Below are 27511 nucleotides of genomic sequence, written 5' to 3' on the forward strand. Positions count from 1 at the left end.
CTGCGACACATGGAACCTGCGTCAGGTTTCATGTGGGCGTTCTGTCGCAGGGTGGGCGTTCCCTCGTAGGAAAGCCCCGTAAAACTGACGCAGTGAAATCTACAAGATTTCACTGAGTCAGTTTTACGAGGCTGCTGCGTCAAATCCTTACGCCTGCTTGAAGCAGGCGTAAGGAATGACGCACCACGTTATGTATGGGTGGCCTCTGTACATTGCAGGAGTTGCGTCGCACTTGCGACGCTACTCCAGCAATGCGCCGCCCGTACACCACAAGATGCGTCACACATCTGCCCTTCCTTGCACCATGGTGCGCCGCATTCTAAATGCGGCGCATCTGTGGTGCAGCAAGGAGGGAATTGCGTGACGCATCAGTTCTGGGGCATCCCTGCTGATTTGCAGAGATGCGCCAGAACTCATAAATCTTCACTTTTGTAAGTTGTCATTCAGTTCAGAATCAGGCACTAGTTTAAGGGAGATGGATATATATTACGCTGATAGAAAATCCACCTCAACTCAGGATAATGCTCCAGTCTTCTAGGTTACTAGGATCCAGAAATGCTTGAGCCAGGAGGGCTGTAAATGTGTTGAAGGGGACTTAGGGGCTTATTACGAGTGTGGCGGTCTTCCAATGGGACTACCACAGCGGCGGTACCAGGCAGACTGCCAAGCCCATTGAGAGCCCGCCGCCGGATTATGACCTAAATCCAGGGTGGGTGGGCGGTGAAGCAGCAGTCTCGCGGCGGCTGTATTAGGCTCATTGGAGAACCTAAACAGCATAAAACCACCTTAAGAGTGCCTGCAGCACGTTCCTGCACCATGTCATGCATGCCACACTGTGCAGGAACAAGGGCGCAATTCCATGGGGTGGCACAACATGTGCCCCCCGCATGCAACCCCAGGAGCAGAATCGTCCGGGGCCCTGTGAGGGCCCCCTTACTTGCATGTCCTTTATCCTTTTCATGGCGGGGTCCCCGCCAGGGAAAAGGACGGTGGATATGCAGACCGTAATATGATCGGCGATGTCGGCATCGGCACTGCCAACATATTCGGGGTGTTTGCAGACCGCCTCCACAGCAGGATCCTTGATCCTGGCGGGGGGGGCGGTCCCACCACCACACTCATAATACAGCGGACAGTCTGCCTGGATGGTGGCAGTTGGACCGCAACCGCGAGTACGGCGATCATGAGGACCGTCGCACTTATAGAAAGACACTTAATAAGCTGCCAGGTAAAGGCGGGAGTTGACATTTGAGCTGATCCAGTATGAACAGGAAAGCATTGTGGAAAAAGGTGTCTGGAGTTACCTTTGTCATATATACTTCCTAAAGAGCTAACTTTGTCATGTATACTTCCTGAGGAGTTACCTTTGTTATACACTTCCTAAAGAGTTACCTTTGTTATATACTTCCTGAAGAGTTACCTTGGTTAAATATTTCCTGCAGAGTTACCTTTGTTATACACTTCCTAAAGAGCCACCTTTGGTAGATACTTCCTGAAACTGAATTAACGGCAGCGCTTCCTGATTCCTCTCTTTTTCCACAATCTGTTCTGTTTAATTGAAATCTTGTCCATGTACATCTACCTAAAACTGTACCTGTAGCACGAGTGCTCCGTGACTGCCCTTTCTTTAGTAAGTTACTCAGTGAATAATGGTAAATCACTGCCTTTTCAGAAGTAAATACAATGTGACATGTTCAACCACAGTTTTAATGAAATATCCATGTATGGTAAAATGTTCCTTACTAAATTTCAAATATGGTAGAGAAGAGATGTCTTCTACAGCTGGTTAAATATTGTGTATTCACATTCTTTACGTTTGCATTTAGTAATATTGCATTTCTTTACATCCAACAGAAAATAAGTCTTAAATGCATGGATTGATTATGAATAATGAAGATAACACATCAAACCTGCAAAAATTATCAAAAATAAGGAGCTCCAAAAACATCAGTGAAATCAGAGGCAGAGGACAGATCCAGGAAGAAGCAGTCAAAGGCAATTCAGTGAATACGAGTCTGAGCTCTGCACCTCGACACCCGAAGACGAAGAAATGACCTCAACAAAACCAAGACACCAAAACTGATAAACCACCTGCAGATCAGCTTTGATCATGAGGCCGGTATGAGAGTTGGAGGAAGGTCTAGTGTCTATTTGGGATCCATAGCTTGGAACAAACTCCCTCTTCAGCTTTGAGCTGTTAGTAACGTGATAATGTTTAAAAAATGTTGGAAACTTGGCTTTTTGTCCATGTTTGAAACAACCGGATTTACTTTCTTTTCTGACCTGTGCTTTGCCCCGGGACACTCTTTGGAGTAGCTGTACACATTACGAGTCGCTTCAACATCATGATATGGCTAGAGCAGTGCTTCGCTATCAAAACTGGTAACAGACCAGCATTCAGTGCTCTAGGTGTATTGCAAACTCTTTCTAGCCAAACCACAGGCACCAGGGAAAAGCACAACGAAGTGGAGCCTAACAACTGAAGGCTAAAGGAAAGCGGAGATCTGCTCTCTGAAGTACAGAGTATTGTCCCAATTTACACCTACCGGAACAAAGATTAAGCTTTACCCGCAAGCATGCGAAGCCATTATCCATTCTAAAGATGCAATCACCCACAAGGAAGCCTTACTGATATTATGAATGTGGCAGGTATTTAGTGAGTCTTGTATTTTATTGTTAAATCGGAAATCAAGCGTCCACAATATCACACACATACAGGGAATGTGAAAATAACACAAGTGGTTTATTAACTATGCTGACCCTTCAGGAAACACGGTCAGGAGAAAAATCGTGCAATTCCACTGAATATGTCAAGAACTTTAGCCAATTAGAAACCATAAAAGAGCATCAGCGAATACAAACAGGGGAAAAACCATACCATTGCAATGAATGTATAAAGAGCTTCAGTCGGTTAACAGACCTCCAAACACATCAGCGAACACACACAGGGGAAAAACCATACCATTGCAAGGAATGTGTAAAGAGCTTCAGTCAAATTTCAAACCTCCACACACATCAGAGAATACACACAGGGGAAAAACCATACCATTGCAACAAATGTAAAAAGAGCTTCAGTCAAATAGCAAACCTCTACACACATCAGAAAATACACATAGGGGAAAAACCATACCATTGCAGTGAATGTGTAAAGAGCTTCTGTCGGTTACAAGAACTCCAAAGACATCAGCGAACCCACACAGGGGAAAAACCATACCATTGCAAGGAATGTGTAAAGAGCTTCAGTCAAATATCAAACCTCTACACACATCAGAAAATACACATAGGGGAAAAACCATACCATTGCAGTGAATGTGTGAAGAGCTTCTGTCGGTTAACAGACCTCCAAACACATCAGCGAACACACACAGGGGAAAAACCATACCATTGCAGTGAATGTGTGAAGAGCTTCAGTCAATTATCAAGCCTCCATAGACATCATAGAATACACACAGGGGAAAAACCATACCATTGTAAGGAATGTGTAAAGAGCTTCAATCACATTTCACAGCTCCACACACATCAGAGATTACACACAGGGGGAAAACCATACTATTGCAGTGAATGTGTGAAGAGTTTCAGTACGTTAGCAAAACTCCAAACACATCAGCGAACACAAACAGGGGAAAAACCATACCATTGCAAGGAATGTGTGAAGAGCTTCAGTCAATTATCACACCTCCGCAGACATCAGAGAATACACACAGGGGAAAAACCATACCATTGCAGTGAATGTGTGAAGAGTTTCAGTACGTTAGCAAAACTCCAAACACATCAGCGAACACACACAGGGGAAAAACCATACCATTGCAGTGAATGTGTGAAGAGCTTCTGTCGGTTACAAGAACTCCAAATACATCAGCGAACCCACACAGGGGAAAAACCATACCATTGCAAGGAATGTGTGAAGAGCTTCAGTCAATTATCAAACCTCCACACACATCAGCGAACACACACAGGGGAAAAACCATACCATTGCAGTGAATGTGTGAAGAGCTTCTGTCGGTTACAAGAACTCCAAATACATCAGCGAACCCACACAGGGGAAAAACCATACCATTGCAAGGAATGTGTAAAGAGCTTCAATCACATTTCACAGCTCCACACACATCAGAGAATACACACAGGGGAAAAACCATACCAGTGCAGTGAATGTGTAAAGAGCTTCAGTCAGTTAACAGACCTCCGGAGACATCAACGAATACACACTGGGGAAAAACCATACAATTGCAGTGAATGTGGAAGTAGTTTTAGGTCACAATCAAACCTCCACACACATCAGAGAAAACACACAGGGGAAAAACCCTACCATTGCAATGAATGTGGGAGTAGTTTTAGCGTACAATCAAACCTCCGGACACATCAGCGAATACACACAGGGGAAAAACCATACAATTGCAGTGAATGTGGCAGTAGTTTTACTTACTCTTCAGCATTAAGAAATCATCAGCGAGCTCACAAAGGGGAAACAAATCTTTTAAATGCCATGAATGCTTGAAAAGCTGAAGTCCATTATCAATCCTAAACAGGCATCAGCAAACAAACGCAGAAGAAAAGCATTCAAGTGCAATGAATGTGTGAAGAAATGTAGTCAATTATCAAGCCTATGTAGACATCAGCTTGCTCTCACTCTGTAAATACCATACAAGTGTAGTGAGTGTAGAAGTACCTTTAGGAAATCTTTTGCATTAAGGATTCATCAGTTAATGCTCACAGAGAAAAATCCTTTCAGGTGCAGTGAATGTGTGAATATCTTCTGTCAGTTATAAAACCTACGAATACATCAACTAACATACACAGAGTAAAAATGGGCATTGCAATGAATGTCAGAAGTGATTTTGTCAATTGTGAACACACCTGGGGTAAACCGTACAATTGCACTAAAAGTGTGACGAGCTTTTGTCAATTTCCGATCCTACAGAGCCTCAGCGAACACACACCTTCATTATAAATAATACTAGAGATGCAGTGAATTCAGAAAGAACTTAATAACAATAGCAATAATTTAGACTCATCTGAGGACATTGACAGGAACAGAAGAGTGCAGTTATTGTGAGATGAAGGAATTACAGGAAAAATATGTATAATTATGTGGGATATTCAAATACCAGATGAATAAAGACTCGACTAGATGAAAAGAAGAAAACCAAAGATTTGTAGAATAATAAAAGTGTCTGTTCCCAGTGATTGTTCACTTTGGTACATATTGAAAAAAACAATGTGATATAACAGGAAATCCACTGGGAGACTAGCACAATGTGGAATAAAAGAAAAGAAACACTGGCGGTTTTTATTTGGCGGTGAAGAGTTACAAAGAAAAACATCCAAGAGTTCCTGTTCATGCTACTTGTAAAAGTGTAGGGATGAATACGATTCTGCCTGCACACATTGCTATACTAGCATAAGTGAGTTAGTTGCTCAAACGCCATTTTGCTGTTTTTGCACATGACACTACATGTCTCTGTTTTTATAAAGACAAACAGCTTGCTTTTCCTTCACATGAGAACGGTCTGTTTTTCACATCTCTAGACTCACACTGCGACCTCAAGTCTGCACAAAGTGTTCAATGTTAAAATAACAATGTATGCTGTTGATGCAGGTTGATCGGTCCACGCTCTAGACACAACACAAACAGAGCTGCACATTTTTGAAACTCAGGTGCTTTTAATATTGCACTGCATGCATGAGACTAGCACTTGGAAAAAACCTTTCAATCGATAAAGAGCTGTGCTGATCTGGGATGTGATTCACTTCACCTGACTTTGGAGGTATGGGGTTCCCGGTTTTAACCTAGAGAACTTCTATTATTATAATACCTAGCTCCTAGCAAGGGGAGGGTGGTACACAAGGCGCTATAGACCTGGTTCCACTATCATTATAATATGATTTCTCCCTTTGTATTTTATGGAATTGTAACAATGTTGATTGTATTGATTTTATGCATCTTTTTACTTATGTTAGCAAAGATACTGCATCTTAGAGCACGTAGTTGAAATAAACATTTTAAACTATACATTGACTCTGATTACTCACATTGTGGACATTTATGAGAGTAAAATCAAAAGAGTGTTCTTGATTCCCACTATTCCTGAGAGGTACCAAAGTCGCTTGTTCATTGGTAGCTTTGCTGTAGTACGGAGAATGAATGAGACACTGTTGCTAGTCGGATAGGGGTTCTGGGCACTGAGGTGGATTTTTGGTACACCACAATACACTGAGGTCCTGGTTTTCTGCGCATAGTTCTGTGCATGAGCAGAATTCCCGCAACATGGCGCCCAAAGTCTTGATTAGTGCTTGTATCTGTCCACAATACCCTCAACACCTTTTCCGGTTAACAGGCGTGACGGATGAACCTACCTATACAAATGTGTTATAGGTTAATTCAAGCATGAGATTCATGAAAAGGTTCACATTTTGAATTACATCAACATTATTATTATTATTAATGTGAATATTTACACACAGGTACATATTTTAGATTGTTTAGTGCAATACCAGAAAGAATAGAGGCTTCAAGCTAGATAATTAAAACTTTATTGTGTTTCTGCATTTTACACAGAAAAGTGACAAAGCCCTGATGATAGTCTGGGAACTGGTTTCCTCGGACTAGAAATGCGTCGGCACATCTGAGGGAGCAATCAATATCACTAAGCATTTGAACTAGCTCTGGCTGGTTGTAAAAGTCATCCTTATTTTAGGACGTGCTCCTTCCTTTTGACTTTGTCTCTTCATTCTTTATTAATTCAGATTAACTTTTTTGAACATTTCAATTGTTTGTGTTTGTATAGTGAATTTTTTGTGGAATGTATGATAATTGTGTATATGAATTGTAAATATTTTGTTTGTAAATAGTTAGATGCTGGAATTTAAATGTATTGAATGTACAGTTTTTTCCTTTTTTGCGAAACTTACAAAAGAAGAATGAAATTGTTTTTCGAAATAGACAAGTATAAATAAATATACCGGGTCAAACTCAATAAGTTTGTGTTTCTCCTATGATCTGATATAAGTTTTTGGAAATTAATTGGGTGTAGACATATTCTTGTGTTTTCTGGTTTTGGATTATCAACATTTAAATTCATGTTGTCGTACATGTGCGGTACAGAACACCCACAGTTCAGCTCTCGTTAACAGTCTGATGTGAAAAAGATTTAAGATCACACAAGACATTTCAAATGGCTTTTTTAGTCATAACCTGTCCTCCGTTAGTTGTCAATGGACAGTGTTCACTTGTGGCGGCAAACAAAAACAATTTAAAAGATTGGCCATAGGCTATAAAACAGCCCAGGTGTCTTTGCCGCACGTGTTGTCTCTTTGTTAGATGGCATTGATCCTAATGGGTACTCGTACATTGATGATATTTATCTAATGGACGACGAATTATGGCCGCATCTGTGTCGCATTGACCGTATCATAGTTATGTTTCCGGACTTCAGTTATAAATTTATCTTTGCAAAGTCAGACATTGCGGAGTTCACTGTTGAGCCCAGTGTTGTTCCTGGGCTCAACAATGAAGGTAGAGGTCTTGCACCTCACTGCCTGGAGAAATGTGCATGTTTATGGTCTCTGTAGGAAGGTGGCTACCTGACTATGGTTACCCCCGATTTTTTGCCTTGTGTTTAGCTGGTTTTTGACTTAGTTGACCTGGTTCCCTGCTAATCAGGGCCCCAGGCCATCTGCTCTCTCTGTAAAATGGATTCCATGTACCCTAGGTACATACCACAATTGGAAATGGACTCCTTGTCAGCCCCTGTATAATGCACTATAGGTGCCCAGGGCATAGGGGCCACCAAGGCCTACCAGGGGCTGCAGCATATCTTTTGCCACCCCTGGCTGGTTCTTAAATTGACACAACTGGCTGATCACTCAGCTGGGGTAAGGTGGTGTAATCACCCCTTGCTTAGATATAGTATACCTATATCTAAACCTATATCTGGACACATATTAACCTGTGAGCCACTCCTATGGAAGGCCTCATCAATCCTGGAGGCAGAGTGCGTGGTTTCATGTGAGATGGAGCTCTAGCATGAGCTGAGCCTGTCTGCAGCTGTCGGGAACAACTCCCTAAGCTGTTTCAGGATAACGCCATACCATATACTCTTAAGTGCCTTATAACCCTCGCAGTTATATAGCATCTTTGGTTTGGCTTTATCAAAACATGTCGTGTAAGGTGTCATACGATTTGGAATACTATCCCCTCGCCAGTTCTGGCGACGGGGATAGCATTCCACCCCTCTAGAGGGGTAAGACATGTTACTTTACTTAAATGCGGTTAATTTCAAAAAGGGCCTTAGATCCACAAAATGGATGCCTCTGCCACAGACACGGGTCTGGACCCCTGCAGCTGACCGAAACTCCGCCAAATGGGGCCTGGACAAAGGGTTTCCTGTCGCAGGGGGGGTTTTACCACCCTCCAGACAGGAGATAGTGGATTGTAGCAGGGAGGTCTGAAAGAAACCAGACACTGCTTGGGGCGCACAAGGCTGCCCCTTGCATAATCCGGCCAAACCGGTTCTGGGGCACTCCAGCCCTCGTGCCAGGGCGGCCTGGATCAAAGGAAAGGGGTGTATCCACCCCCTTCCTGGGTCCCACCCATAGGAGGGGACCTAGCAGGTAATCACGCCCCCCAGATTCGAATAAGAGTGGGAGCAGTGCCAATGCACTTTAGATTTCCTGACGAAACATAAGAAACGAAACTCTGGACCCTTGGACCTCCTACTCAACGTGGAAGCCCGAAGAATCTCCCTTGTGGTCAAGGAGTGACCACCCTGTGTAAACAGGCACCATCCAGCCCTCGACGTCTACTTTGTCGCAGTTCCCGCCGGAACTCGAGCGACTGAGATCGACGAGATCAACCTTGCCTGCCTTCATACAGCCCGATCCACAGTCCCTGCAGAGCTGAGACCCGTGGAGGTGACCGGAAGCGTGGGGCACGCCATCTTGAATTGACCACGAGACGCTGACCGTGCAGCCCACGAGTGACCCTCGAAGCTGTACACTGGGGTTTGAGAATCCCCAACCCTGAGCCATTCTTGCAACGAAGTTCAGCCCTCCACACTCGACGAGTGCTGCGTGGGGCCCTTCTGCTCCATTTGGCTCAACGCGTTGGCCCGGTCACTTGCCAGCCGGCTAGTGGTCCCTGTGCCGACGAAACTACAAATACGACTTGTGAATCTGGTTGCTCCAGATCTACACCAGCTCCCCTGAAAAGGAGCCCCCACTCTGACCTTCCTGGTTCGAGTGAGAAGCAATCTCCCGGTTCCGCGTGGATTGCTTTTGCCAAGTGTTGTTTGCTCCAATCTTGAAGCCGACAGCGCCGACGGCGAGAACCTGCGTGGGACAGATCGTGACCTGCTCCTGGATGTCGCAGATGCCCCAGAGCCCACGTGACAGCGGAGAGAAGCGCCTCGACGACCACCTGATTGCGCCCGACATTGCCTGGTTCCGTCCTGGTTCCACCCTGGTCACTGCTGAGTGACCCAGACTCTGTCCCCTCTGCTTTCAGGTACTTTTCGACTTGAGTCCACCCTTGGACTCCACCGGAAACTTCTCTTTCACCCCGCCTGCAGCCCTTTCAGCTTCAAGCACCAAGAGCCTGCGTGACGAAACCCGACTCAACTTCGACCCTGTGCACCCGCTTCCTGTGGGTGAGGTAACTTTGCTCCGCCGGTGTTCCCACACTGGTACACATCTCTAGGGTCTGTGTCTTAAGTTTTGTTCCTCTAGGTTCAGCGGAAGTGTCCTTAAACTTTAACTTTACAACTTTTACGCACCATTGGTTAACATTGGTGCACGCGTGCGCTTTCCGCACTGCACCCGAATCCCGTGGGCCATTCCCGACTTCAGCATTGCTTGTCCTGACTGCTCCCAGCGATTCCCTAGGCCCTAGGCCTAACCACTGTTCGATTGGTATCTCTTATACCACTTGTTTAGTATATGGTTTGAGTGGCCCCCGCCCTCATCCATAATCGTGCAACTTTGTATGTTTAAACAGTGCTTTTGATTTAACGCTTGTGCCCCTTTATTCATAAAGAATACTGGGGATTGTTTTTAGTAATAAACACATATATTTTTATAATATATACTTGTGTGGTGTCCTTTCATTTGATATTACAGGATTGTATGTGGTAAAACATCACCTATCAGGCCAACTTCTCACATTGGTGAGCAGCGGTGCAGATTTGAGCTTGTTGTTGTTTTACCATTGCAATCTTTTTATCAAATTGAAAGATCACATCAAGTACCTCTAGGTACATATAAATCAAAAGCTTAGCATATTAAGTTCTACTGAACTTAGTAGTTGTAGATTAAAGGGATTAGCACACCCTGACTACAACTCACTAGCAAGGTACAGTAGGAAAACACTTAGTGTAGGTAAGTGCACCACTTACACCTCACTAAAGTCATGTCTGACACAGGAGTGGCCTCAGGGTCTACCCCTGTGACAGTTGACCTTACCAAGGTAACTTCCAGCTATGACAAATTAACCCGAAAGGACTTGATTGCCTTGTGCATTTCAAGAGGGTTAAAAAGGGGCAGAAGTCCCACCTGTCCTATCCTGATAGCCATTCTAGAACAGGATGACTTAGAGAAGGTGAATGAAGTTACCTTAGAGTCAGGAGATGGAGAGAACCCCCCTGTAACTGATGCCCCTCAGGAGGAGGGGGAGGAGGACTCAGAAGTAGAGGACCTCGAGGATCAGGATCAGAGAGGTAGCCAGGTCCAAGTTGCCAGGCTTAACCAGGCCAACTTAGACCTACTGGGGAATGGAGAGGGCCAGCACCTCCCCAGACCCTATAACATTCTCCCAGGCAACAGAAGAGTGAGATCTCCCTCAGGGGACTCTCATATTTCTAGTGCCTCAAGAGAATCTGAGAGAGGTATGACTGCCTCTCAGAAGACTGAGCATAGGGCCAGAATGAGGGCTGTCAAACTCCAAATAGAGAGGGAGGAGGTAGCCCTGGCTCAAGCTAAACTTACCTTGGCTCAAGCTAGACTTACCTTGGCAAGAGAGCAAAAATTGTGTGGCTTAGATGCCACTGGTGGCAGCAATATTCCTAAAGAGAAACCCAGGTCCTATGATAGTAGAAACCTGACAAAGATTGTGCCCCCCTACAAGGAAGGGGATGACATCCACAAGTGGATAACTGCTCTTGAGAGAGCCTGCATGGTACAGCAGGTTCCTGAGGAACAGTGTGCAGCAATCTTATGGTACTCCTTTTCAGAGAAAGGGAGAGATAAGCTCCTCACTGTTAGACATGAGGATGCAAACAATTACAAAGTCCTGAAGAGTGTTCTGATAGATGGGTTTGGCTTAACCACTGAACAGTACAGGTTGAAGTTCAGAGACACCCAGAAGACACAGACTCAGGACTGGACTGATTTTGTTGATTGTGCAACTAAGGCTCTGGAGGGTTGGCTACATGGCAGCAAAGTACATGACTTTACAGGATTGTATAATTTGATTATGAGGGAGCAGATCCTAAGTAATTGTCAGAACCAGCTCTTACACCAGCACCTGGTGGACTCTGATCTGACCTCTCCCCAAGAATTGGGAAAGAAGGCAGACAAGTGGGTCAGAACCAGGATTGGGCCTAAGAATCAGGACAGTAACCAGAAGAAGGAGTCTACCAAGCCTCAAGATAAGGGTGGGGATAAAAATAAAGAAAAGACTTCCCCAGGGCCCCAAAACTCCAAGAATGGGCGTGGGTCCCAAGACACTTCTTCAACTGAGAAAAAGCCTTATTGTTATGCCTGTAAACAGGTTGGGCATTACAAAACAGACAACTGTTGTCCCAAGAATAACAATAAAGAGAATATACCTCCAAAGCCAGCTCCAACACCTCCTGTTACTGTCAGCAGTAATCCCCCAGGAAGTGGGAGCACACCCAGGAATCTGGGTGGGTTTACTTTTGGAGCCCAGGAGGACCCTGGCCTATCCAGGTCCCCCTCCCCAAATGATCTTGTTTATGAGACTGGCAGGGGGTTTGCCAACTTCTCTGATTGCCCAAATACTTTGAGCAAATATAGACAAGAACCCATCATCAATGGTTTGAAGGTTGAAGCTTTTAGAGACACAGGGGCTAGCATCACCATGGTGGCTGACTGTATAGTCCCCTCTAAGCAACTTTTACCAGGTGCAACATACCAGGTAACAAACATTGATGGCGTCAAAACCAATCATCCCATGGCAGTAGTAAGTCTCAGCTGGGGAGGTGTCATTGGCCCCAAGAGAGTGGCAGTGTCATCAAACTTGCCTGTAGACTGCCTACTTGGTAATGATTTGGAAATCTCAGCCTGGGCTGAGGTTGAACAGGAAACCCATTCTAGAATGGTGAATTCCAATGCAAAGGTTAGTGGGGCTGTAATGGCTACAGCCCCAATTCAAGATGTCCTTCCTGAAAAGGTTGGTAGGGCTGAGAAACTCTCTGCCCCATCTTTAGCAAAAGCTCTTCCTGAACAGAATAGCAAAGCTGTTATGATAACAGCAGAAACCCAAACTGAGTCTCCTCCTGAAAAGGTTGGTGGGGCTGTGATGGCCACAGCCCAAACTCAAACTGATGTGTGTGTTGTGAAGCCTGAAATGATGGATAACTCCACACAAACTGAGAGCATGGAGGAGGAAGAGAAATCTCCCCCTCACCAGACTTTAGGACAGGATCAGCCTCCTCAGGGAACTGGTCTTACCCCTGATGAAGGAGCTGCCCCAGAGGTGGTCGGGCCTAGCCTGACAGAGCCTCTGATGTCCGTGGACCCTTCTCAGGTGGGACCCAGTCTGGAGCAGGTAACCTGCCCCTCTCTACCTTGCCTTAGCCAGCCCAGGGCTGCAGAGGACAAGAAGGACAGTGAGACCCAGAGGGCCCCCTGTCAAATAAAGCACCCCCATCAAAAGATTAGGTGCACCAAAACTAGTAGCCCTAGTGAGGTGAAAACTTTAAAGACTCCTGAGGGAGCCCCCTTAAAAACAGTTAGGGACCTCCCACAGATGGATTCTGTTGGGCACAGCCAAACCTGGGACCCAAAGGGCCCAAACCTGAACTGTCCCTCCAGCAAGCCAAACAGAGGGACCCAGCCTCCAGCTTTAGGTAGCCAGAGGTTGACCCTGAGAGCACAGTGCAACTCAGTTAAAGAAAGAAAGGCACACATGGTGGAAGATAATTGGAGGAAGCTAAGCCCTAAATTAGTAGAGCCTCACTTCAATACTCCATATCCAAACCAGCCTTTAACTTTGCATAAACACACCCAAGGTAGTGATTCCCTATGGTGGAGACCCTCTAATACCCCAAGGGCGAGGGACTGCTTAGTGGACCATGAGACAGGGGGTACTCATGCTAGTGCAGGTACTTCCTTATATGGCCACTCAGGCAATATAGGCTTACCTGGCCAAGGATAGCCTTATCTCCTTTCGTTTGGGGGGGGGGGTTATGTAGGAAGGTGGCTACCTGACTATGGTTACCCCCGATTTTTTGCCTTGTGTTTAGCTGGTTTTTGACTTAGTTGACCTGGTTCCCTGCTAATCAGGGCCCCAGGCCATCTGCTCTCTCTGTAAAATGGATTCCATGTACCCTAGGTACATACCACAATTGGAAATGGACTCCTTGTCAGCCCCTGTATAATGCACTATAGGTGCCCAGGGCATAGGGGCCACCAAGGCCTACCAGGGGCTGCAGCATACCTTTTGCCACCCCTGGCTGGTTCTTAAATTGACACAACTGGCTGATCACTCAGCTGGGGTAAGGTGGTGTAATCACCCCTTGCTTAGATATAGTATACCTATATCTAAACCTATATCTGGACACATATTAACCTGTGAGCCACTCCTATGGAAGGCCTCATCAATCCTGGAGGCAGAGTGCGTGGTTTCATGTGAGATGGAGCTCTAGCATGAGCTGAGCCTGTCTGCAGCTGTCGGGAACAACTCCCTAAGCTGTTTCAGGATAACGCCATACCATATACTCTTAAGTGCCTTATAACCCTCGCGGTTATATAGCATCTTTGGTTTGGCTTTATCAAAACATGTCGTGTAAGGTGTCATACGATTTGGAATACTATCCCCTCGCCAGTTCTGGCGACGGGGATAGCATTCCACCCCTCTAGAGGGGTAAGACATGTTACTTTACTTAAATGCGGTTAATTTCAAAAAGGGCCTTAGATCCACAAAATGGATGCCTCTGCCACAGACACGGGTCTGGACCCCTGCAGCTGACCGAAACTCCACCAAATGGGGCCTGGACAAAGGGTTTCCTGTCGCAAGGGGGGTTTTACCACCCTCCAGACAGGAGATAGTGGATTGTAGCAGGGAGGTCTGAAAGAAACCAGACACTGCTTGGGGAGCACAAGGCTGCCCCTTGCATAATCCGGCCAAACCGGTTCTGGGGCACTCCAGCCCTCGTGCCAGGGCGGCCTGGATCAAAGGAAAGGGGTGTATCCACCCCCTTCCTGGGTCCCACCCATAGGAGGGGACCTAGCAGGTAATCACGCCCCGCAGATTCGAATAAGAGTGGGAGCAGTGCCAATGCACTTTAGATTTCCTGACGAAACATAAGAAACGAAACTCTGGACCCTTGGACCTCCTACTCAACGTGGAAGCCCGAAGAATCTCCCTTGTGGTCAAGGAGTGACCACCCTGTGTAAACAGGCACCATCCAGCCCTCGACGTCTACTTTGTCGCAGTTCTCGCCGGAACTCGAGTGACTGAGATTGACGAGATCAAGCTTGCCTGCCTTCCTACAGCCCGATCCACAGTCCCTGCAGAGCTGAGACCCGTGGAGGCGACCGGAAGCGTGGGGCACGCCATCTTGAATTGACCACGAGACGCTGACCGTGCAGCCCACGAGTGACCCTCGAAGCTGTACACCGGGGTTTGAGAAGCCCCAACCCTGAGCCACTCTTGCAACGAAGTTCAGCCCTCCACACTCGACGAGTGCTGCATGGGGCCCTTCTGCTCCATTTGGCTCAACGCGTTGGCCCGGTCACTTGCCAGCCAGCTAGTGGTCCCTGTGCCGACGAAACTACAAATACGACTTGTGAATCTGGTTGCTCCAGATCTACACCAGCTCCCCTGAAAAGGAGCCCCCACTCTGACCTTCCTGGTTCGAGTGAGAAGCAATCTCCCGGTTCTGCGTGGATTGCTTTTGCCAAGTGTTGTTTGCTCCAATCTTGAAGCCGACAGCGCCGACGGCGAGAGCCTGCGTGGGACAGATCGTGACCTGCTCCTGGACGTCGCAGATGCCCCAGAGCCCACGTGACAGTGGAGAGAAGCGCCTCGACGACCACCTGATTGCGCCCGACATTGCCTGGTTTCGTCCTGGTTCCACCCTGGTCACTGCTGAGTGACCCAGACTCTGTCCCCTCTGCTTTCAGGTACTTTTTGACTTGAGTCCACCCTTGGACTCCACCGGACACTTCTCTTTCACCCCGCCTGCAGCCCTTTCAGCTTCAAGCACCAAGAGCCTGCGTGTTGAAACCCGACTCAACTTCGACCCTGTGCACCCGCTTCCTGTGGGTGAGGTAACTTTGCTCCGCCGGTGTTCCCACACTGGTACACATCTCTAGGGTCTGTGTCTTAAGTTTTGTTCCTCTAGGTTCAGCGGAAGTGTCCTTAAACTTTAACTTTACAACTTTTACGCACCATTGGTTAACATTGGTGCACGCGTGCGCTTTCCGCACTGCACCCGAATCCCGTGGGCCATTCCCGACTTCAGCATTGCTTGTCCTGACTGCTCCCAGCGATTCCCTAGGCCCTAGGCCTAACCACTGTTCGATTGGTATCTCTTATACCACTTGTTTAGTATATGGTTTGAGTGGCCCCCGCCCTCATCCATAATCGTGCAAATTTGTATGTTTAAACAGTGCTTTTGATTTAACGCTTGTGCCCCTTTATTCATAAAGAATACTGGGGATTGTTTTTAGTAATAAACACATATATTTTTATAATATATACTTGTGTGGTGTCCTTTCATTTGATATTACAGGATTGTATGTGGTAAAACAGCTCGCTTAACACGACCTCTTAAGTTAAGCCTTTAGGCTGCTTAGTCCATGCTACCCCTAGGATAGCTTATCTAATAAGGTTGACTTACAACCAGACACCATAAGGGATTGTTTGGTCTGATAATCGGTGGTTCCAGAATTGGAAACATCACCTATCAGGCCAACTTCTCACAGTCTCCTAAAACTCTGAAAAAACTACAATCCTTGCTGGGATTTTTGAATTTTGGGCGTACTTATATTCCCAATTATGCCCAGCGTATCAAACCTCCATATGCTTTGATACAACCAACTTTTACCAAGTCATGCTGGCTGCCGGGACATTCAGCTATTCTGCAATTTTTGCAGTCTGATCTTCTTGAATCTAAGTACTTATTGACTCATGATAACCACACTAACCTGGTAATAAGAATTGTGCCTGGTGCCATGGGTTTCACGTACTTGACGTTTAATGAAGGAGACACAGTGCTTATCGCTTACAAGTCACACTTGTACGCTTCGGCTGAAAAGCGATTTTCTTCTGTCGAGAAAGTCTTGACAGCTGTACAGATGGCGATTCTAAAAGAGATAGCGCAGTCACAAGGAAAACACATGTTGGTTGTTACACCTTATACTGCATTTGAAGCAGTGATGAAAGCCAGTGTACCAAATTCTAAAGTTTTATATCCTAATTGGATACAATGGGCAACTTCGTTGACATCTCCGGATGTCACATTTATCTTTGCCCCTTCATTGCAAACTCAGGAGTTCTTACAGTATGAGTTTGTTCATCCTGCTCCTATGTTCATGCGCACGCTTGAGGATTACCATTGTATCATTAACACTGACAGTTCGGCGCAACCGGCAATAGGATCTAAGCATTCTTATTCAGTGGCCTGCGCAATCGTGGCTGGTACCATGGTGAATGGAGAATTCAAGTCAGATGTCGTGCACACGCAGACATTAGGTGACTGTACCGCCCAGTTGGCAGAGCTACGTGCTCTAGTGCTTGGGTCAGGGAGAATGAGGGGTAAAATGTCCCAACCCCTTACTAGCTGTTTATTGAGCAATGGTCCCTCTTTTCTGTCAAGCTTGCCCTCGGCATGGGGAAACCCCTAACCCCCTATTATAGCAAAGTTTGAGAAAGGTGTGTCAGGGCAAGCTTTGTTTTTTATAGTCTATTATGGAAAAATTCCAATTGCACGAGATGACTCGTACCGGCATTACACCAAAATCAGGGAATCCCTATTTATCCACAGAAAAGAACGACCAGATATACTTCTTCAACCTGATTCGTAACACCCTGAGGAAGCCCCAGGCCGGATGGCCATGTAAGGGGTGAAACAAGTGTTGGCTGTTCTCCTACGTACTATCACGAATATAGTAACACCTTCATTAAAACAAAAAAATGAACCATTGTGTGATTGGAATTTTTCCATAATAGACTATAAAAAACAAAGCTTCCCTGACACACCTTTCTCAAACTGTGCTCTAGTGCTTGCATTGGAGTTTGCAGACCCTCGTGTGACTACTTTAATTGTGAGTGACTCTTATTACTGTGTTCAGTCCTTCAATAAAAATGTATTCTTTTGGACTCAGAATGACTATCGTGATTCCAAAGGGGGCACAATTAAGCACAAGATGAAATGGGTTTGAGTCGCAGAAATAAAGAACGTCTGCTTCTCGTAAATGTAATTCATACTCTTGGTCACCAGCGTGTAGGAGTACACGCTGTTGGCAACAGTCTTGTTGATGAAGCAGCAAAGACCGCAGTAGCAACATATGTAGTAGCAGCAGTTACAAGGTCCAACAGTAAGAATGATGATGACATCTTGGCAGCTATAGCTGCTACAGAGATCGGCGATAATTACCCTAAAGGTTTCCCTTCTAAATACTCTTGTCATTTAAGTCCTGATAAAGTTCCCTATGTGAGAATTAACAACGTTGGTGACAGGATGATTCCCGACGCGGACCGCAGGCTACCCTTGATAACAGTCTCTCACAAAGGCATAGCCTCGGTTCATGCCGACGTTTCAGCGTATGTCTCTATCTTACAGCAGCGTTACTGGTGGCATGGATTGTATAAATAAACTTGTAAATATGTCCTTTCTTGTTAAGTATATCAGCAGATTAAACCTTCAACTGCTGCACGGCCGCCACAAACTCAGCTGTACATATCTAATAGACCACTTGGTTGTGTTTATTTAGATCACTGCTGACGTTTTTCTGCTGATACTGCGTATAAGTATATCTTAGTTGCAGTGGATTCATGCACACGTTTTCTCTGCGTTTGGCCACAAAGGAGTGCTGATGCTTGAACTGCCATCAGGGATTTGCATGTCTTTGTGGGAATTTTTGCATGTGGCACCTTCCATTCTGATCAGGGTTCAGCGTTCACCTCTAAGGCGTACAAGGTAGCCATGGGGTCTTTGGGGGTGCAGGTGAAATTTTTGTCTCCATACTGGCCTGAGGGCAATTCTGTTGTGAAGCGAATGAACTGTTACTTAAAGCAATCTTTGACAGCTAGGGTCTTAGGTACTACGTGCACTAAATAATCTTCCTAGAAGATCTCTGGGTGGGCAGACCCCATACGAAATGCTCTTTGGCATAAAAATGTTTTTCCCGGACCTTGATGGTCTAGACATGGCGGCGACAGCCGTAACTTTTGACGTAGATAATCATTCTGCTGTGTTACAGAACCTACAAGAGACTCGAGACAGTCTTGCAAAGGAACACTTGCCCTCCACATCTGGAGCTGGAGCTGATCTACAGATTCCGGTAGTTAGCTGGCTATCCCGAGTCGGTGACCTGGTCCGTGAGAAGGTGGAGATTAGAACAAGAAGGAGTTCAGCCCCTCTTATCATGCACTCACTTCCAGGGAAACAGGTACGACTCCATTGACAATTTCAAACTACAACGAGTGGCCGATTCTTCTTAGTATGACTCCTGCTGTCTCTTGTCCAGCAATGCTGAGAAATTCTGTTTTGGCCTTGGCTGACACCAACAAGCCTGACCTTGCTATAGAGATGTCCACAGTCACTAATCCATTATAAAATCCGCCAGCTGGCGATCCAAATGAAGATACTGAGTATACATATCCCACGGATGTGTCTTTGCCTGGTGTGTAGACAAGTCCAGGTGACCAGTCATGTTTTTCCTTTGACTCTGACTCTATAACATCAAGTGTACCATTGAGGTTTTCTATTTTTGTTACTTGTTTTAAAAGACATTTTTTGGTTCCCCCTTGGACTTACATCTGGTTGGTTCTCAACTCCATTTTTTTGTTTATGTCAGTTGGATTTGTGATGGTATTTTGTCGTCTGGTAAATGGACACTATATAACTGAACGATCAAAAATCATATTAATTGATGGGACTTTGGCCCCACACTCCTTATCACACATCATGAAAAGAGACCATACTTTTGTCAACATCACAGCCTAGCCTGTGCTAGATGGGATTATATGAGATGCTGTAAAATTTCAAATTCATGGACCCACAGAGGTGGTTAATGTTCCTAATGTACTTCGTGTTTCAATGGGGGATGTTGTGAAACAAAACATACGTTCTGATGATTGGAATGTCCTAGCCATTGAAGCTCTCTTTTCTGATTTGAAATATTATGCTGCCTTTGATGCTGAGGATTTATATTTAGACTCCACAAACTACGCCGACTTGTTCTGTTACCCACACTATGGCCATCACTTTCTGCATAAGGCTAATAAATCTGGAAATGTGGTTAATTACACCCAATTGGAACATTGTCCTACTCCCACAAAAGGCAGCTCAAATACCCTTTTGAATAAATTCACATATTTTACTGACTTTGATCGGTCTAACCCGAGCTCATTTTATTTTAAATTAAATTACAAATCAAATTCGAAAGTGAGACTTACTCACACACAATTGTTGCATTCCAAATCCTTTATGGATCAGTTAGCAGTGGGTGGCTACGAGCTATGGAAAGATACCATAGATCCTAAATCTGTTTGGGGTTCTAGACCCTGGCAAGTGCAGGGCACTGAAGCTTTACACCAAGCATGTCTTATTCCAGGCCACATGTTGTTTTTAAATAGTACGATCTCACAAACAACTTGTCTTGGTTTGGCCACTTCAAAACACATGAATACCCCTAAAATTCCTAATCTGCATGCTTACCCTAATTGGAACAATCATACCGATAGGTCCCTTGATGAATTACAATCTTTAATTTCTAACTCCTCCTTTAGAATTTCGTCACTGGATCCTGTGGGTTGGCTGTTGTGGCCAACAAGTTCTGATACTTGTCAACATGGCTTTCTGGGTTTAGCCCCTGGCCTCACACAGGACAGAACTGATCCCTTTTTGAAACTTCCCATTCAGTTACCACCTAGTCAGTGGGGAAATTATGTCAAAATTGGCTGAAACATTCCACCCTTTCGTCTGTTAAACATCATTTATCTTTGTTGACCGACAATGTTGATTTAACTGATTTTGTTAAGGGTCCTGTGAGTGGAAGATCTAAAAGATATATATATGTGCTATTTACAATGAAGTTTGGAAACTGTCGCAGGTTGAGGCTGCTTCCCGTTTATGAGCAATTGACCAAGCTAATTTGGAAAAAGTGCTTGCTGTCATTAATAATAGCATTAACACACTCTCTTCCGGGATTTACACCTTGGATAATATTGTTTCATCTGTTGTGGATATCTTGCAAGATGATGTTTCTGTTTTGTTAATTGGTCAAAATCAATTGCGGTCCATCACGCAGTTTGCATGGACCTTACAAACTTTAAAATCTGGGAAAGTGCCTTGGGACTACATTAATATATTGTCAGTGTTTTTTCCGTTTAATTTAACTGAAAAACAACAGTTCATGTCCATGAAGGATGCCTCATATTCTCTATTGCATATAAAAATATTAGAACCATTACCATTTTCTGTAGCCGAATCTAATTCAGCTGTGTGGCTCATCCATGGTTTAATAACATAGCATTTTCCTCTGTTTAAGTTTAGTTCAAGTATGAAACACTATGCCCTGGGTAGATATGAACCACTTGGTACCGCTTTTCTCCATGAAGTTTGGTCTCTGCCCTTCTCATACAGATGTCTGAGGGATGGCTAAGAGGTTTACTTAAAAGGGCAGGAGTGCACTTCCACACCTGATCATTCACTCGTATGCAAGAATGTTTAATTGCACGACACGTGTAATGTGGAGACTCCGAATTTAGCTTGCATTATGAATGGAATTCCTGTGACAGCTATCGTACCAACATTCACACTATTAGCTAACTGTAGCTATTTGCTTTTAAATAATGAAGCTTGCTGCAGGATGTTGGCTGGAATTCTGTACATTGTCACTGTTTCACAGCGAGTAGGGAGGCTTGATATCTCGATTTGGCCTTTCATTCCGACCCTGAAAGCAGAGTTCAACAAGTTGATGAAAAGTTGTGACTATGAGGTTGTACACAGGTTCCTGTAGTACACATGTGAAACTGTCGTCAAAAAGTGCTAATGTTTAAGGTATTCATAAACTTTCTGTCAGACGACAGAATTACAGTGTGGTTTGTGGCCGCGGGCTGCACTGGTGGGGGTGGGGTGAGAGGGGGAGGGGGCTGAGTAAAATAAAATAAAATTTGTGATTATGAGGTTGTATACAGGTTCGTGCAGTACATGCCTTCATACATTGAGGTAGCAGACCGAGTATACAAATATCTCTCTCCCTCCTGCCGTTTGACTCCATCTTTATCTCCCTTCTGCTTTCTGTCTCCATTGCCCTGTGTTATCTTACTGTGTGTGTGTGTGTCTGTCTGTGTCTGCCTTCAGTCCGGGCTGAGGAAGTTTGCTGTGGAGGCACACACAGATAGTCGCATCAAAGTACTTGGCAGGTTTTCAAAAAACTATTTATATAATTGAGATGCTTTTTTGAAGCGCTAGTGAATGTCTACTTTCACAATTACTGCTCGGTTGGCTCCACAGAGCAGAGGGTATGTCGTATTTGACTTCTTAGTGCTTCTGCATCTGCACTCTGTTCTCTGGTGGCTGGCGGAGAAGTGTTTGTTATAGTGCAGATGAAAGGGTGATAAGGAGTGAAATACGACATAGCGTCTGGTCTGTAGAAGTGGGGGAGCAGTGATTAACACTGAGTGAAGCGAAACTGCGGCGGTGTTTGGTAACAGTAATAAATTATTTTCTTACAGAGGTACGATTGTTTGCATGGTCCGCGACTCGCTAAGAAAGGCTTGACGGGCCGTCATAGGCCTGAGGGTTCTAGTATGAGTACGTCTGGTCGACAAAAGAAAACATGAACTTAGTAGAGCTGAGGTTACGTGGAACACATGAATACTCTGTCAGTATACAATTATTTCAGTTCAGAATATGGATTAAAAGAGAGAACGTGTATATTTGAAATGTTTATTCAGAAATGCAGTGTTTTCAAGGCAAGTTTCTTATCTAATACGAGTACAGATATTGTAAGAAACAAAGTAATCGGCATAGTCACTAGTACATAGAATACAAACGTTATAGTTGATGTAAAATGAATATGGTTTAGCAAAATTAATTCTACACCGTTATGAGGAAGTACATTATATTTTATTAAATGTAAGAAGGTGTCTTGCCTTTCAGTTTAGCAACGATACATGGAAATGCTAGTGGTTAGACATCAGCTCATTAACAATCAGGTCTCTGCATGCGAAGCACTATCAACTTTGTGTTATGCTATTGTGTGAGGAAAAAAAAACGTGCCAAAAGCGACAAGTTGGATGGAGGTGCATGTATGCTATCTGTTGGAACGTTCGAAAATTAGTGTTGAGAAGAGCTACTATATTGACATATCTTTTGAAGGTTTCAGTATTCCATCTGAAATACAGCACAAAAAGTAATGCAAATATTAGTGAAAGAACATATTTTTCTCTTATGAATTAATAAAAAAATTCAGTACATGGAAAACTAAAGCAGCAGAGGTGTGTGAGGCGCAAATAAGCAGTTGAAAGGAGAAATGGCGTTTACACTTATAAAAAACTCATGCTACCTTTACACATTAATTAGGGCACATGTAGCATATATTACCCTGTTTTGCTCCGAGTACGTTTGAAATAAGATAAGATAAGATATGCAACTGAATTGTTGAAATTAGAGTTCAATAAAAAGTTAAGTTTGAAATCGAGTAGCTGAGGAAAAAAAATTTAGTCCACATAAAACACGAAAATCTGACCAGCAGGAAATTGTAATGTCCACTGTTAGTAAAGCCAATAGGTCTGTTGATGTAAAAAAAAAATCCAAGAAAACGTGAAAAAGATAGGGAGGCAAAACAAAATGTAGACGTCAATGGCTTGCATAAGAGTCATCCAATAACTGAGTAAGCGAAATAAGCAGCAACCGCTTCTAAAAGGAAGTCACTGTTATCATCCGAAAACATGTCAGCCATCCAATTGAAAAGAGGAAAAGAACATACATGGTCTTTAATTACCGGAGCCTCTAGTACCATCAGAGGGCAGCTCGGTGTCTTTTCTATGTAGCTGTGTGCCAAAAAATCTTGCGCCGCTGCGAATATATTCCAATGACCCAGAACTCCTTGTATCGCTGCAAAGGCCATAATCCCTCCGTTGGAACAAAGCTGTTCATGATCAATTAACGGATTCATTAGATGATTGTAATTCACTTTAGGAGATACCAAGTTGCAGAGACATAAGTCCAGGGCCCACATGAAATCACAGCTCAGGCAATGAAATACAGGCTGCACACAGGTGAAATAGGAAAATCGAAATGATAATCGATATGACGCACTCAAAGTCAAGAGTGGTAGGATGCCATAGTACTCAAGCATCTTCTGGCGAAATAGTTCTAAGTGTTCTGGCTCGTTTGCGAAGACAGGAGGGAAATCCATTTTGTAATAAACAAAATAGGAACACAAAAGTCGCAGCAGTGGTAGTACAACAGGAAGTCCAGACAAATAGGTCGCCGACTATGGAGTGCAGAGTAGCAGAATGAGTTCAAATTATTTCTGCAAGAGAAGTCACTAAACCATTGCTTAGTAGTTATAAAAAAAATAGGGCTGTCTTGAAGTGGAGGATGCGTTAAAGATTATGGGAGTCACCTCAGCAAATTGTAAAGGAAGGTCACTATTTCATAAGGAATGCACTTCTTTGTGAATATTAGCTAAGTGAAAGAGATATGTTTGCGAACAGATGGTAGGGTAACTTGTTTTTGTGACAATAAGGCTGTAGTTCATGTCTTGTGATTCAAGGCCGAAATTCGCGGCCAGATGGAAACATCAAGGTTCCCATGCGGGGGTAGATAAACTACATTTTTATAGGGAAGCACATGCAGAGTGACTATTACCGCGTAAGCTTTGCTGTTTAAAAACTCATAGTAATTTTCATTACATGAAAAAAAACCATAGCCACTGTTGAAGAATAAGGAAAAAGTCGGCATTATAGCAGGCACTGGTGTATCTTTGAAAAGATATGCAACATTATAGCGCTTCTACTTAAATAGGTCATGTAATTAAAAGTGCCTGCATGTGAACGACTAATTACATGTTTGAGTACACTGATTTCTATAAAGATTTAGGGGCAGATTAACATGCTCCGTGCGGCAGTTTTGCTTCACTTGTCCCATGTTAAAAGTGATGCTAAAGTGGCGTAAGGGGATTGTAAATCTGCCGGACATTTTTTTGCCGTCTCAAAGGCATTTGTAAGTGAAAGGGAGCGACTTGGTTTTATGACTGTAGGAGGTACTGAGCTGCTGGTATCTATTTATGTGAAGAAATTCAAAGAATTTGAACACTGAAAAAACGCGAAAGGTAGACTAATTAATTCGTGCATTAGCCATGTTGCAGTTGCGGCTTCAGATACTAAAAAGGGAAAAGTGTGTAGGCGTTGAATGTGGAATATTGAAAAAAAACGTGTGTCATGGAAAGCAAACGTGGTTTGAAAATGAAATGTAAAGGTTTAAAGAGAGAGGAGAAAATTGAGATAGTTTCAGGGCTTTAAGTTGGCCGGGTCTGTTCGGGTTTCAGCACAGGCAGTTTCTTAAAGGTAGGCTTGCTGTCTATCGGGCTGCACTTTTGAGGCCTGGCGTAGGCAGACTTTTTAGTTAACTTGTGCAGCTATTAATCTGTGTCAAAGGTATTAGTACTTAGTTCCTATAGGTATGATGTTACGTGTTCTACCATACTTACATGTCAAAATTTAGAGGGCAAAATTTACAGTGTGGTTTGTGGCCGAGAGCTGCAATGGTGGGTGTGAGTTCAGAGGGGAAAGTGTTGGGGCTAAAGGGAAAGAAAGAGTTGTGAGTTAAGATTATGCAGAGTTCTTGTAACAGATACGTTCTTGCACTAAGTTAGTGGAGTCAGTATACATATATCTGTATTGCTGTTTTCGTTTTCTGAACATACTGTTTTTGTGCTGCTTACTTCATATATGTTAGTGTGTCTGGCTGTATCTCTGTCTACTGTGCAGTTTTTCTCCATGTTGCCTATCCTTTGATTTTTACCGTTCCTGTCTCTCATACATTTTCTCTCTATGCAGTTGTTGTTCTCCCTCACATGGGCCTTTAATTATGAAGGCCTTGCGCCGGTGGTGCGTCACTTTTAACATGGGAAAAAGTGATGTATCTCTGGCGCATGGCTTTCATAAATGAGAAGCTTTGTGTCCTATTCTTTTTGTTTTCCTTGCTCTCTCTGTCTTGGTTGTGTTTTTCATTATATTTATTCATTTCTGTGATTGTTTTATTTTCTGGCCTAAAAGCACTCTTACCTTCACTGTCCCTTGTGATATCTCTCTTCTTCTCGTGCTCCTTTTGTATGTTTATCTGTGTCGTGTTCTCATTCTTCCTCCTACATTGTCTGTATGGTGGTGTATATCTGTTTTCTTCTTATTCACTCTTCTTCTCTCTATCTTTCTCTGTCTTCTGCTTTGTTTGTCCATCTCTGTGTTACTTCTGCTCTCTCTCACCCTATTGTAGTGTTTGCCTGCTGTCCTCTCTGTCTCTGTACCTTCTGTTTTTGTCTTCTTTGTTCTCTGTCTGTTATTTTTACTCTGTGACTCCGTCTGCATGGTCATCTTTTTCTTTATTGTATCTTCCCTTTCTTTCTTGACTTTTCAGTGGTGGTGTTATTTTTTTGTCTATCTATTTGTGATTTGAATGCTAGTCTGTCTCTGTATGTTCCTCTTTCTGCTACTGTCTCTCTCTTTTCTGTAGTCTGTATCTCTCCTGTCCTGTATCTATTTCCTACTCTATATTGGATATTTTATTTCATATTTATTTATGTCATGTAATCAATAAACAATTATTGAACTTAGTTAGGCATTAGGATATCTAATGGTAGAGAATCTTAGGGAATTTATCTGTTAGGCTTGTTCTTTGCTACAATGGCTCTATGTTGTGTAATAAATATGTCTGTAATATGTTAATTAAATTTGATTATTTCTCTTTTTTATAGTGTTTGGTGCTGAAAAGCAACAACCTGCCTTCCATATCACAGAATTCCACGAATTATATTCATTTTTTCAGGTGAGTTGGTATTTTTGAAAGGCAATTTTTTTGGGTGCACATTAAAATAATAAACAAGATTTTTTTAAATATTTGCAAAGTTTCGGTTTGGAGCATGATTTTATCTTCTATTTTTGCCATGTCTGTATCTGCTTGTATTAGATATGTATTTTGAGATATTTTTTCAACTGACAAGTGATATTAACTTTTTATGGGCCTGGTGCATGTCTTCTTTCTGATGGAGTTCTGGTTTATCTATCATTATCTATAATTCTTTGCAGTTTCCATGGAATAATTCTTGCTAAGTGTTGATTATTTTTGAAACTCATGCTGTATTATCTTTGGCAGTCTTTTTTCTTCCTTTACAGAGGGGTATTATGATATGGCTCTTGGTGTGATGGGCATCTTTCCTGCATATCTGTGACTGTACTATCTGTATGCATTGTTTTACATATATTTGCAGAGCTTTATTATGATGTGGTTCTTCATGGTTAGCATGAAATTTTGTACATGCAATGAAATTCACATGCTGAGTATGCTGTTGAACAAAAAAACAACTGTCTCTGTAGGAAGTAGTAATCTGTTAAGTGAATGCTATGGTTTGTACAATGTGAGCCTCCCCTTCAGACTGTATATAGTTTGAATAGCACTTTGTAGTGGTGAACTCAGAAAATGGATCCCTAAAAATTAATTATAAAGTTTATTAATAGTTGTGATATCTAGAAAATCTAAAAACAAATTTTACAGTAAAATGTCTTTTTACAGCAGTAATTATTTCATGTAAAAAAAAAAGGAACAGTGTTAATGTCTAGGGTTATAGTGTCAATTTCTTTTCAAAACAAGAGGAAGGTGCTATCTTATATATGTAGTTAATGAGTTAGAAAGTATAAAAATATATGTAGTTTAAAAATTAGTAAAGGTACTTTTAAGTTATATATTTATGAAAAAGATATAATTTAGTCTTTATATTTTTTTAAAAGGATACAGAAGAACGAAAACTAATAGAGATGCAGAATTATTCTGAACCAAAAGAAATTCATTTTGAAATTATTAATGATCTGATGGAGGAC

General features: G+C 43.4%; 2 protein-coding genes across 2 annotated transcripts in view; one reads left to right on the forward strand and one right to left on the reverse strand.

Moving 5' to 3' along the window:
- LOC144806478 (uncharacterized) overlaps window positions 1-27511 on the reverse strand; it is a 247697-nt gene that overhangs the window by 106461 nt on the left and 113725 nt on the right.
- On the forward strand, window positions 1891-5347 carry LOC144806480 (uncharacterized). The gene has a single exon (XM_078672834.1). It carries the CDS (start codon window positions 2753-2755, stop codon window positions 4493-4495), a length of 1743 nt encoding a protein of 580 aa, XP_078528960.1. The 5' UTR covers window positions 1891-2752; the 3' UTR covers window positions 4496-5347.

Source organism: Lissotriton helveticus (assembly GCF_964261635.1).
Source record: "Lissotriton helveticus chromosome 1_1 unlocalized genomic scaffold, aLisHel1.1 SUPER_1_unloc_78, whole genome shotgun sequence".
NCBI classification, from domain to species: Eukaryota; Metazoa; Chordata; class Amphibia; order Caudata; family Salamandridae; genus Lissotriton; species Lissotriton helveticus.